Source organism: Gouania willdenowi, chromosome 5 (assembly GCF_900634775.1).
Source record: "Gouania willdenowi chromosome 5, fGouWil2.1, whole genome shotgun sequence".
Taxonomy (NCBI): Eukaryota; Metazoa; Chordata; class Actinopteri; order Blenniiformes; family Gobiesocidae; genus Gouania; species Gouania willdenowi.
The window spans coordinates 8,122,694-8,135,355 of NC_041048.1; the positions used below are offsets into that span (position 1 = coordinate 8,122,694).

Genomic DNA, 12,662 nt, shown 5'->3' on the forward strand with positions numbered 1-12,662 from the left:
AATTATTTTTATCTACAAATTCGATGAATCGATTCAATCAATTTTCTTGCCCAGCCCTAGTGAAGATAGATTACTTCTCAAAAACCTCAATTCATGTATTTTTGTTGGTGCGCTCCATTAGCACATGTTTCATTTAGAATTCTGAAACAAGTTTCACATTTTTCAATAGACATTGATCATGCCAACAATAACCCTTACCCAGGAGCATCTTTAGCTCTTCTACTCTCACAGTTAAAGAGACAGTGATTTACAGCTACAGCAGAAAGTTGGGACTTCTGTTTGAGCTTGTTTTCACTGTGTTCTTTGGTTTTCCTCCCAAAATCTGAAAAAAACCCTGTGAGCTGGCACTGCTCGTGTAGCTGCTGATAACAATCCCCCCCAAACAGAGGATTAATCATTGGCCGCGGGGTTTGGTTTCTAAGCCAAGGCCTTTTCAACTGCAGTTTGAATGCGGCTTTTTTGTATTAGCTTCGTTTTATTAGTATGTGCATTAATTGAAACAGGTACGCTGCTGTTAGGCTTATGGTTTCCAAAGTGAAGCTTTCTTTATCAAGTTTCCTGTTTTGAGAGCGGTGTTACTGGCCATGAAAATAGATGTAACAATACAAATAGTATTAGTCGTTTTTTTTTTGTAAACGAGACCATGTACAATTTCAAACATTAAAGTTGCCATTTAAAGCATTGTACCACATTTAGCTTACAGCTAATTTACATCTAGAGCTGCCATAGTTTATATTAAAACCACAATACATAGGAAAAATAAAAGGCAAATTTTAATATTTTAAATATTACAAAAATCAAAAATCAAACAATGTTGAAAAAAAAAAAATCTTCTACAATCACGTCATGGTTTTTCTGCTGGGATTAGTTAAAGTTTAATCTGTAATACTGCAGGAAAACATGTAATGCTCAGTTTAGTAATATCTAGTGAGGGGTAGTGAAATGCAGTGGTTCTCAAATGAGGGTACGTGTACCCCTAGGGGGGTACTTGATAGAGAGAGTGGCGAAATTAGCAAAAAAAAGAATGACAAATATAGGGTTTTATAATGTTTATTTTTAGTTAATAATAATAATAATAATAATAATAATAATAATAATAATAATAATAATAATAATAATATCGATGATGGAAATTATCTTTATTAGAACATGAACTGAAAATCCAAAGGTCATTCTTGGTCCCATATCATGCATCAACACTAAATACTGTTTAATTCTACTTATTTATAAAATGTATCACTCATTCATCCATCGTTATGCTCTATAGTTGTTTTTTCATGTAGTATTCTGAGCAAAATACTGTAGTCGGAGCTTGAGAACCACTGGTGTAAAGGTTCAGGGAGTGGGCTTGTAATCAGAGGGTCACTGGTTCAAAACCAACCTGGGCTAACACTCTGGGATGCTGAACAAGTCTCTTAACCCTAAACTGCTCGTGTTGTACGTCGCTTTGGATAAAAGCCTCTGCTAAATGTGAAATTTGACAGAACTAGAGGATAGATGGGCTTTTTCTGGGAAAAAAGGAACAACATCTGGATGCAACATCCCTAAGAGTCACACAACTCTAGCATGGGTTCAGCTCACATTCTTTCTAAAGAGCTTTCTCTCAGTTTTGTATGGAGAGACGTTGGTTCCTGAGAGTGATTTGGATGATTAAAGCAAGGATGATGTCAGTCTCTGTTAAGGACAATGCACGACTCAGTTCAGCTTTATTGGCTTTGTCTGTTCCTCTCAATGTCAGACACCAACGATCAGATCAAAAAATCATCAATAGCGACCGAGCAGTTAATAGCAACGTGTATGTTTTATCTTCTCCGCTTTGTCATCATCTGATGGTCCTTCATGTTTTCCATCCTGTATTCTTTGCATGGTTTTAGTGTTGACAAAAAGTGAGTAAAAAGAGAGACTGCAGAATGCTGGCTTTAGTTAAAATACAAAAGGTTTATTCTAAAAAATTAAAAAATACAGCATTCTTCTTCAATCAGGCTTGTTCTTAGCTTACAGACGTCTGGACACTAAATTGTTACTTCACCTTGAGGCTACATCTTTAAACTCTAATTCTGCTCCAATTTATTTTGTAGGGGGACCTGGACATGAAAATTAATTATTATTAATATCAAATTAATTTGCCAAGAGGTGCCACTTAAGATAGAGTTTGAAGTGTCTTAAGTCACTTAATTAGTTATTAATACCTTGTCATCCAGGGTTGTGAACTCTTGTCAAGACTATCTACTCACCATAACAAACCATATTATTTTGTATCATGAATCACTGACAAATTCTGAAAGTATAATTATTTATTAATCAAACCAGTTAAAACCTACTTACACAATAAAACTAAAAGAGCGCTACGCTCACTAAGCTAAGGATACATTTATAGAGCATCCATTTTTTTCCAGAGTCTCGAGACTGGCACACCTCCAGGACACCTACACATTCAGAACTAACTGCCCTCCTGTTACTGTGCTTAGCACCCCACCGGCGGCCCAGAGCCTCTCAAAGCCCCCCAGTTCCCCCACCAAACAGCTGTATCGGAACTCCACCCTGAGTCTCGCCGTTATTAGTCTCCGGGACAACAGTCTTGGATCTGTAAACCCTGAACCAGCCATCTTTTTTCTTCTGTTCAGCCAGATTCCCATTTTGGCCTGGCCCAGGATATAGTTCATGAGAACCACCCTCCTCCACTGTGGTGCAGAGAACTTGGGGCCAAAAATGAACAGTTCTCTGGTTAAAGTCTGGCCCAAGCGCTCCATCCAGCCATTCAGAAAGAAGAAAAAAGCATGATTTCAGTGTGTGTGTGTGTGTGGGTTAGGGTTAGGGTTTAGGCCCAATTGGAATTTTGATCTCCAGCGTACCTCGGTGGCAGAGCGGGCTGGTGAGAAGAGTCTGTAGCAGCAAAGCGTGGTTCTGACTTGGTCAGGCTTTAGCTGGGTTTTCACCTCATTTCACAGTTAGTTTCAAAGCTGGTCTTCACAGTTCATTCAGAACCAGCAGGTGTCAGCTGGTTCTGGCTGGTTTCTTCACCACGGGTCGGAAACTGACTTTGCGTGGAATTCTTCAGCTTTAGCGTGCTTTGCTCTCTTTCAGGATTTAGTTGTTCAGTTCACAGGCTTTGTTCTCCTGTGGTTTCAGTGGTTTGGCTCACAAGCAGTTGGTCTTCTTCTGGAGCACGCGTGTTTTAGTGAAAATATAATAAGCAAAATACTGTGAGGTTGCATAGAAAATATAAACATACAAGAAAAATAAAGGTATACCGCGGTGGGCATCTCAGCGGCCAGCACCAAAATCCAATGATTTGAATTTTTGCCCTTCAGTTTTACCGTGGTTTAAGCGTTTCTATTGGTCGACGTGTTTTCGGGAGCCGAGCTGAGGGTTATCATGTAAGTGTGAATAGAAAAACTTTATGTTGAAGAAATTAGAGAATAACTCATAATCCAGTCATACTATAACCTTCAAAAGAAGATTAAAGCAGAGATCATATTTTTCTGGACAGTTGGACACTAAACATGATGTATTTTAGGCAAAGTTATTGATAAATATTCCTTAAAACACTTAAAGAGCAAAATGCTCTATTCTAAGGTTTCCTGGTTTCTTGTGCATAAGACAGTATTGACACTGTGGAAAAAATACATTTCAAACTTTTATAAAAACTTTTGAGTTGACTTTTTATAGCATTTCTGTTAATTCTGGAGTGAAACAGAACAAAGAAAAGGTCTCTATGTGCTTTGACAGAGCGGAGGAGGGGGAGCTCCGTCATGTGCTTGGAGCAGCAGGGGGAAAAGCAAACGGTCGTAAATACCGGTCAGCTCTTTTGCTCTTGTGAGGGAGAAAAGGGGGGAGGGAAGGCATATGGTTCTTTAAAGTTTGTGAAAGCCATTTGTTCACGGTAGCAAGAGGGGAAAAGGAGGACATGTCCTCCTACAATTCTAACCACTCCTCTCATCATCTTTACACATCTGGAATCTATATGTTAGAGCCCTTTGTTCTTGCCTTTATAAGGTATGTGAGAGGCACTAGTTTCTTTTTCATAAAAAAGTGATGTCTCAGTAATGAAGGAGGACAGAGCATTTACACAAGAAACCATAGAGAATAGTGTCCATCATATTTGTATGACTGGATCCATGCTGTGAATTTTTAACTTCAGTAGTTAAATTATTGGCAGTGCTTAATTTGAAAATCATTAGGTCCCGAAACACACGTCGGGTGTTGTTCCAGCAGTAACTAAATGGGCCAATAATATCACATGAACACAAACAACCAATTAACCTGAAAGAAGCATGGACACTTGCCCGTTACGGAGCGTATCTATCTCTCACTCTGAGTGACATGTTTCAGCACCAAGGACAGCGCAACATCACCGCTAATTTAGCCACAAAGGTCAGTAAACTTTCAGAATACAAAAACCCACAAATACAAAATATTTACAAACTTTTACACCCACAAAATAAAGCCATAACTCCTCTAATGAATCAGCAGCACAGCAGGAAATGAAAAAAACATGCGTGCTTACCTTTTATTTGTCAAAACACCCAAAAACCAGCCATGGACTCTGTCCCTGAGTCCTCCTCATGTCCCCTGGATAGTTCTCCTCCTGTGTTCTGTCTGTTGGAGGCAGGTTCTCTTGCATTAGCATCATCGCTACATGTGCTGCTACTCGCTACACTAACTGCTGTTGTGCTGCTGCTTTTTTCCCCAATTTCCACTAAAACAACCTTGGACTTATTTTTCACCTTAGGCTTAGCTTCACTTATTGTCTTTAAAAAGCTCTTTAAATCATGCCATTTTCCACTCTCTTCCAAGCTGACGGAGAAACAATTTTTGGGCAAAATCACACTTTGGTCGTAGCATGGGCGTGGCTTGACTTTGTCCTCTCTTCCTTACTCACGCTCAGTTTTTACATTAAATTTTGTGTGTACAATGTACAATTTTCTTTGATTTTCAATGTCCAAATATAATACTTCAAAATGTAATCAAAACACCTAAAAGCAAATGAGGTGCTGGAAAAAAAAAAAAATAGAAATGAGGTGCTGGATCCAATCAAATAAGTGCTGGGAGGTGCCGGATCTTGTCCTTTTTCCAAATTAAGCTTTGACTATGGATAACGTTTTCCTACTGCATCTAACCCAACGGGGCTGAAATGACACAGCAGTGATTGGATTCAAGTTTAGCGGTGAAGCCCACTTAAACAAACACAACAGGAGACAAAGTCAGTGGTAGTAAATGTAACACAAAATAAATAATAATAAAGATAATGAATTAATTCCTAATAATACACCAGCTTTGTAATGGCTATGACTCAGTGAATCATTTTGTCCCCATTGTGTTCATTGCTCTCTTGTTGTTCATTCCAAAAGCAGTACGATTCCCTTCTGTTGCATTGTCTATGAGCAATAGTTTCTTATTCAGGATTCTCAGCGTTTTGCTGCTCCTATGACTTTCACGGAAAACAAAGTGGAACTTCAATCTTCCCCGAGTGTCAACAGCAGCTGATAGCAATTAGGGAAAAAGCATGCACGCTGAAGTGCTACGTGTGACTCGAGGAGTTCACTCACTTCCCTCCCCTGCAAAATATACTGATTCATCTGTGTGTTTTGCTCACCAAATTTCTCTTCTGGATCCGAATGGAATACGGGAGCTACGTGAACGAAATGACGATGTCTGGGCCATTGCTGATACGTGGCATGCATAAAAATTTAAATACTATCCACATGAATGTTTTGCTTGCAGAGTCATGAGTCATAATAAGCTAATAAAAATAACTAAAAAAAAAATGGAACTCATATCAACACAAGTTCTTTCTGTAAAAAAGTATCTTGCCACTATTTTACTCACTGAGTTTGAACAAATCCGTATCTGTATTGCAACCAACACCCCAAGCTTCCATGTTATTTTAGTTTTTGCACTTTGAGCTTGTCTGTCCATGACACACAGCAGAAACAATGTAGTTTTCTCTCCGGCTTGCCATGTGGTGTTGATTTACCGTGCGTGTGTGAAGTAGAAGACGAGGGCGGCGTGTAGCAGCTACTAAGATCAGAACATGACAGAAGTCTTCATCCATTTACTTCTACACATTTCAGCTTTAAATACAGATACTATCTGATGTATCTATTGTGTGTTTTTTTTTTTTGGTAGGTGAAAACAATGCAACCCTTGTTTTACCTTCACACTCGCTGCTGAACTACGTTACCATGTAAAGCAACAAATACCTGTCCATTTTTAGTCTCTCATCCATGCTTTGCATCATGCTCTCAAAATGTAGAATATCACACGTGGTCTAAATATAGACAATATGTGGGATTTGTATTATTATTTTTCTTTTCAGTTTCTATAACCAGATAGTTGCTGTGTAAATAAAATGTCTTCTTATGACTAGCATTCCATTTTAAAGGGTTTTTACAAATTTGAACTAAAATCTTTAAATTGTACTTATCAGAAGATCTATGGCTCACAAAATTTGCAAATTATGCACCATATTCATTTAATTGCCATTTTAAAATGGGATTATTTTACCACTTTAGAGCCTGTGTTCGGCCATCTTGAGATCATGTGATTGATGATGTCACACGGCCCCGCCATATCTAAACATTCCATTGTTTGCTATTAAAGTGAAACATTTAGCTTGCTTTTCAGATCATTTAGCAGCTTTTTTAGTCAAAATTTCAACTTGTGCTGTTTTTGGTTGTTCTGAAATATGAGGAAAAGTTAAATATGCTTTAAATATGTGAAAAAAACAGTTAAGGAGCAAGACCTCCTCTAAGCTCCACCCTGTCCCACATGTTCCTGTCAAGACCCTGTCCAAAGCCACACCACCACAAGCTTGACACACATTGGAGATGAGAGCTGACTCAGCCATTTTAGCACATTTTGGAGTGTGCATGCAGTGAGGGGCGTGTGGGTGCGACACGACATGAAGGCATCTGATTGGTTCTTTCTATTCGGACTGAATGCCAGGGATTGGTCAGAGTTTTTACAGGAGGTCTGATTCTTGTTTTTTTTTAATGCATAATGTATTGACTACTCTCAGGATTAAAAGACCATTTATTTCACCCAGTATAAAAAAAAGGTAGTTTATTGACTGAATTATGATTACAAAAAAATAGTTTTTGTGGGTTTAAAAAAAAAGGAAGATCACCAAACCAAAAATCACTGCAAAGACAAGAAATTCAAACTAAACTTGAAGGCTAGAAATGACTATAAACTATAATATAATATACACAATATGTAAAACTGTAACACTCTTGCCTTAAAATAGTTGATTCTTTCACCACCCCTTCCATTTTCCCACCCCCTCACCTATGTGTAACACTGCCCTCTCTTTTTATATTCTCCTTTTAATAAAGTGTTTCTTACCGTTCCTTAGGGAGGGCTGGTGATGGTCACAATTATGCAAGAACAAAACATGCATTGCTGTGGTGAAAAGATTGCACTACATGTAGTGTTGACCCTCCACAGCACGTGCAGACAAGGTAATGTGCAGAGCGAAGAAATTCATCAAACACGCCAAGTTAGAAAAACATATTCATATTCAAATGTGTTGAATTGATTTGAGTGCCCGGCTATTTAGAGCTGTCTCTCTCACAAGTTGAAGTGGTAAATGATGAGGGAACAAAGTCAGGTTAACAAGATTTCTCATCAGGTTGTGAGAACACGTCCCTGTCTGCAAAAAGTCACATTTTCATCTCCGCAGCATCTGACAGATTGTTAGAGTTGACGCTGAAGTCTGGTATTTTTGGCTCTGCTCTGTATCTGCTAACTGTCTCAACAATTAAACAGCTTTGCTCGCTGCGGAGTTCTGCGTCAAAAACACGCAGAGTGTCAAAGCTGAAGAAGTCACGTGCCAGGCAGGGGGAAATAGATGTTGTTAGATTTATTTTTCCAGTAATTCGGCCCCATCATGTTGTCCAATTTCAGATGCAGAGAAATGATTAGCTTTAAAACGTAATACATGCATCACGCCGTGCATCGATTTAGGAAATCCTATCTTTAGAAGGCACACCTGGAAGTGTACATTCAATTTTATTTGACAACCTGCATCTCTGATGAAGAACCTTGATCAGTAATATATTACGGTTGGTTTGCTAAAAATTCCACGTTTGTTAACTTTTAAACATATACTTAATGCATTATTCCCTGTTTTTACATGCCTCTCACATGGGAAATCATTTCCATGTTCTGTTACTGCTGTAAAACCTCCAAGCTGTCTTTAAAAAATACGTCTCTAACTAAGCAGGAACAGTTTTTAGAACATTTAAGTACAAATGCCATGTTTGCAACACAGTCCATATGTTGTATTACTCTGGGTTAGAGCTGACAATCCATTAAAAAGAGTGAGTGAGAGTGATAAAAAAAGAGTTTATAAGGTACATTTTTACAGTGGCATCACTAACCAAAAATTGTTTTTTATTGGATGAAAGTTGATGTCTGGTTGTCTTTATTTTTAATGTTTTTTGTTTTGTTACCCTGTATTATTTTGCCAGTTCCAAAGCCTGTATGCTACAGGCTCATTAGACTCTCTAGCCTAAATACAAGAAGTTAAACATTATTGAGATGATCTCTAACCGTGTGATGGACCATCAACCCTTCTATGATGAAGATACAAGAGGAAGATTAATAAATGAGAAAATGTATGAATAGCCGTAATAACCACAATAAAAATTATAATAATTATCAGTGCCAGTCAGTAGCACACAAAGCATTTAAGTATTTGTAGCTTACTTTGTTTTTTTATAAGAACTTTAATGGCTTCCACCACATGTTGGTTGTCTCTTAATACTGCTAATAAATGTAGTCGGTCGGGCCGGTGGCTTTGGGCTGGAAGAGGGTCTTCTTCTACTTATTATTAGAGGTTGTAAATGAACCGATTGGTGCACTTGCGCCCCCTTCAAGGCTGGTGAATTATTAGTTCCATTTCTGGTATACGTGACTGTGCTATTCTCATTCATTTATGAAGTCTTGCAGCCCATGGGCACGATGGACATAAAATGCCTCTGCAATCGACCGGTAGATTGCGATCTAGGCATTGGGCCCCCCTGCTCTCATCTAATGCATATTTTCTTTGTGTTTGCTCTGTTTGAATACACATCTGGGTCACAAGCCTGCAGAGATAAATAAACCACTTCAGCTTTCATCAATATACGTTTATCATAGCATGATTGAGCTACTGTGTTGCTCTTCGTTTTGCACAGATATCAATTGGTTGAATGTTTAGTATCAAAGAGTAATCTTTGTGTGTGTGTGTGTGTGTGTGTGTGTGTGTGTGTGTGTGTGTGTGTGTGTGTGTGTGTGTGTGTGTGTGTGTGTGTGTGTGTGTGTGCGTGTGTGTGTGTGTGTGTGCGCGTGTGTGTTTGACTGTGTCTGATAATACAATGCTGCATGTGCCACAGAGGCATCTGCGGGAAAACTAGCATGGTCTGCATTAGGTTTGTCTTTCATCAAGTGTTCCCCGTGTTGATTTTGATCTGGCACAAGAAAACATGGTGACATCGTCATCAGTCATCAAAAGGCCCACTGTGTGTCATTAACAAGAAACAAACACCCTGCCTTCTGTCTGTTATGTTCACTGTGAGCCATGGTGAAGAAAAACACTGTTTGCACAGGATGCACAGTTTAGCCATTATAACATGATGCAGCTCCTGAAAAAAAGACTACTTCGTGGAAAACTATTAAAAAAAAAAACAAGAACAAATCCAGTAGTAATATTACAGTCACTCATGAATGGTTTTGTATTTTAGCTGCCCTATATACAGTAGAAGACTTTTATTGAACATGCTTGAATCGTTGCTGCCGTGGGAGAATGAGGATGGAATTAGTCACAATTAGATATTAATTTAATTTAATTTATTTATTTAGCACACATTTAAAAAAAAAAAAAAAAAAAAAAAAACAACAAAGCCCAAAGGTCTTGTATAAGAGCTCCACTCCTTTCAATAAAGCACAATTGTACTTTGATATATGAGGAAAAATAATATATAAACGTTTACAAAAAATTTTCAAGATAAATGAAAATATTGAACAAAATATGAATTGAAAATCAAAAAAAATACAAACTTAAAACATATATACAGATACATACATATATACATACACATACTGTATGTACACATGCAAATACAAACATACATATTACATGTGGATTGTAATCAGGGTGGCATAGAGTAGAGGTAGACAACTTTTATCACAGCGGGGCCCAAAAAATGTGTTGTTTGATGAAAGTTTTATCAACATCGGCATTTAGAATAATGAGCGTTAAAGCAGAACTAAGTAACTTGCGCTTAGCACTCCCCCTAAAAGTGGTTATGTCACTGTCGTAAACACTCCGCACCCCCCGTCGCCTGCCCCACCGCACAGCTACATGCGCACCTTTGCTCTCCCAAGACGGTAGCAACCGATCACTGTAAAATCCTAATACAACAGTGACACTAAGGGTGCTTTCACACATATAGTCCCATGTGACCATGTGAACAGTATGAGGAGGAGAGACAAGTAAAATCTAGAATGATGTTGGAGTAATACGGAAGGGTGTGTGGAAATGTGTGTGATGTGTTCGTTTGTGTGCTGACAAAGTGGCTCTGAAAATGGATGGATGGATGCATGGATGGATGGATGGATGGAAGGATGGATAGATAGATAGATAGATAGATAGATAGATAGATAGATAGATAGATAGATAGATAGATAGATAGATAGATAGATAGATAGATAGATAGATATTTGTGTGTGTGCTGCCTGATGGAGTGCTGGGTTGCAAGTGTGTGTGCGTGCCTATTGCCGTGATGACAGTGTGTGTGGTTGCTTTGTGTTGCTGCTGAGCTGTCACTGCATAGAGTTGCTCCATTCCACTGAGAAAGGTCTTTTCTGCCTTTTTTTTTGCTGGCTCTGCCATGATATACGTTTGATAGAAGTGAATTTGTAGACTGAGGGCCACCAGTTGCCTATATCTGACATAGAGTGAAGTGGGAGAGGGCATGAAATAATTAGGCGTAATGCTGAAGGACTTTTTTTTTAACTGCCTCTCAAAGAGTGAGTAGGAAAATATGGATATGGAAAGCAGAGCAATATGTTGAATTAATGATGTGATGTATGGGCAAATGGTAGATATACTGGAAATATATAAAACATTTTTTAAAGCTTTATCAATGTTACATGGCCAACCATGCTACATTACACATCCCATCATTAGAAATCCAAAAAAAAAACAGTAAAAAAAGATCATTTTTCTTCATGTTAAAAGAATCTCATGGTGGAACATACCCTTCTGCTACGATGATATGACTCACAGAGGCCTGTTTATGCTTTCTAAGTAACCTCTGCTCTTGTGTGACATTTTCATCTTCCATCTGTGTGAACAGCCTGCTGTATCACGACAGAACAAGTGATGCAGGGTGATATTAAAGCCGCGGTTGTGAATAGCTGGATCGTTGTTTCTCTCACTACAAAACAAATGTTAGGCCAGATATCTCTGACAGAAAATCTGCAAAGGATTACAGTCTTTAGTTTAAATAAAGAAAAAAAAAAAAAAAAAAGCATAGGGTTGTGATCATATCAAACTGCTTCATCTCCTTTTCCTCATTTACAGGCCTTTCCATGCACTACTTCTTAGCAATTCTTGTAAACACGGTCAAATGTATTTGTGTGCAGATACCTCAGGTCAGCTACGCCTCCACGGCCCCAGAGCTCAGCGATAACATCCGCTATGACTTCTTCTCCCGGGTGGTGCCCCCCGACACCTACCAGGCCCAGGCTATGGTGGACATAGTCAAGGCTATGCGCTGGAACTACGTCTCCACCGTGGCCTCCGAGGGGAACTATGGAGAGAGCGGTGTGGATGCGTTCATACAGAGGTCCCGTGAGGATGGTGAGTATTTACCGCTGTAGTCGTATAATATCACTAACTGTCTCGCTCGCAGCGCTGACGGGTTGAGACACAAAGACGTGCATCAAACGTCAATAATCAAGGTTATACATTTTGGTCAGCAAATATCAGAGTCAATTATATTTTTCAGTTACAATTACATTTTGAATTACCCATGTTCAGAGGTGGACTGGGACAAATATTCAATCCTTGCATTTTTTGTCTTATTTGACCCTTTTTTCAGATTTTAGCTCCTTTTGCCAATCAATATAATTTTTTTCATATTTTTTGTCCATTTTTGCAACACTTTTATCCAAATTATCCTTTATTTTTCTTTTTTTTTTTTGGCTACTTTTCATCCAAATAAGCTAATTTTTGCGCAATAAATACCACTTGTTTCCTTTTTCCCCTAAATGTTGTCTCTTTTTGTTCCACATTTTTGCCCTTTTTGACTATTGTTTGCTACAGTTTGCACATTTCAGCAATGTTTTGCCTTTACATACCACCTGGATCCTCTTTATTTGCCCATTTTTTGGCTACCCTTGACTGTTTTTTGGCCCATTTTAGTCACTTTTCACTCTTTTCTTGCCTTGTTTTTGTCACTTTTTGCCCATTTTCGGCCTCCTGTTACCATGTCTGCCTCCACTCGCTTGTCCAAAAAAAAGAAAAAAAATGTAGCGGACCGGTCTGGCCCACTTTGGGTCAACCGCCCACCGGGACGATGCCAGGAATGCCAACGGCCTGTCCACCCCTGCCCATGTTCAATTACAATTCAATTACAATTGCAGTGACCAGCATTTTCTCCAGTTAAAAT

The 12,662-nt window shown here is 38.6% G+C and overlaps 1 protein-coding gene across 3 annotated transcripts in view; it reads left to right on the forward strand.

The window, feature by feature from the left end:
• The window catches only part of LOC114463370 (metabotropic glutamate receptor 4-like), a 222,398-nt gene that overhangs the window by 122,795 nt on the left and 86,941 nt on the right, over positions 1 to 12,662 (forward strand). For all 3 annotated transcript variants that reach the window (XM_028446900.1, XM_028446903.1, XM_028446902.1), the window contains one exon: positions 11,635 to 11,851. In XM_028446900.1, the coding sequence (XP_028302701.1) occupies positions 11,635 to 11,851 (217 nt within the window). The remainder of the gene's footprint in view (positions 1 to 11,634; positions 11,852 to 12,662) is intronic.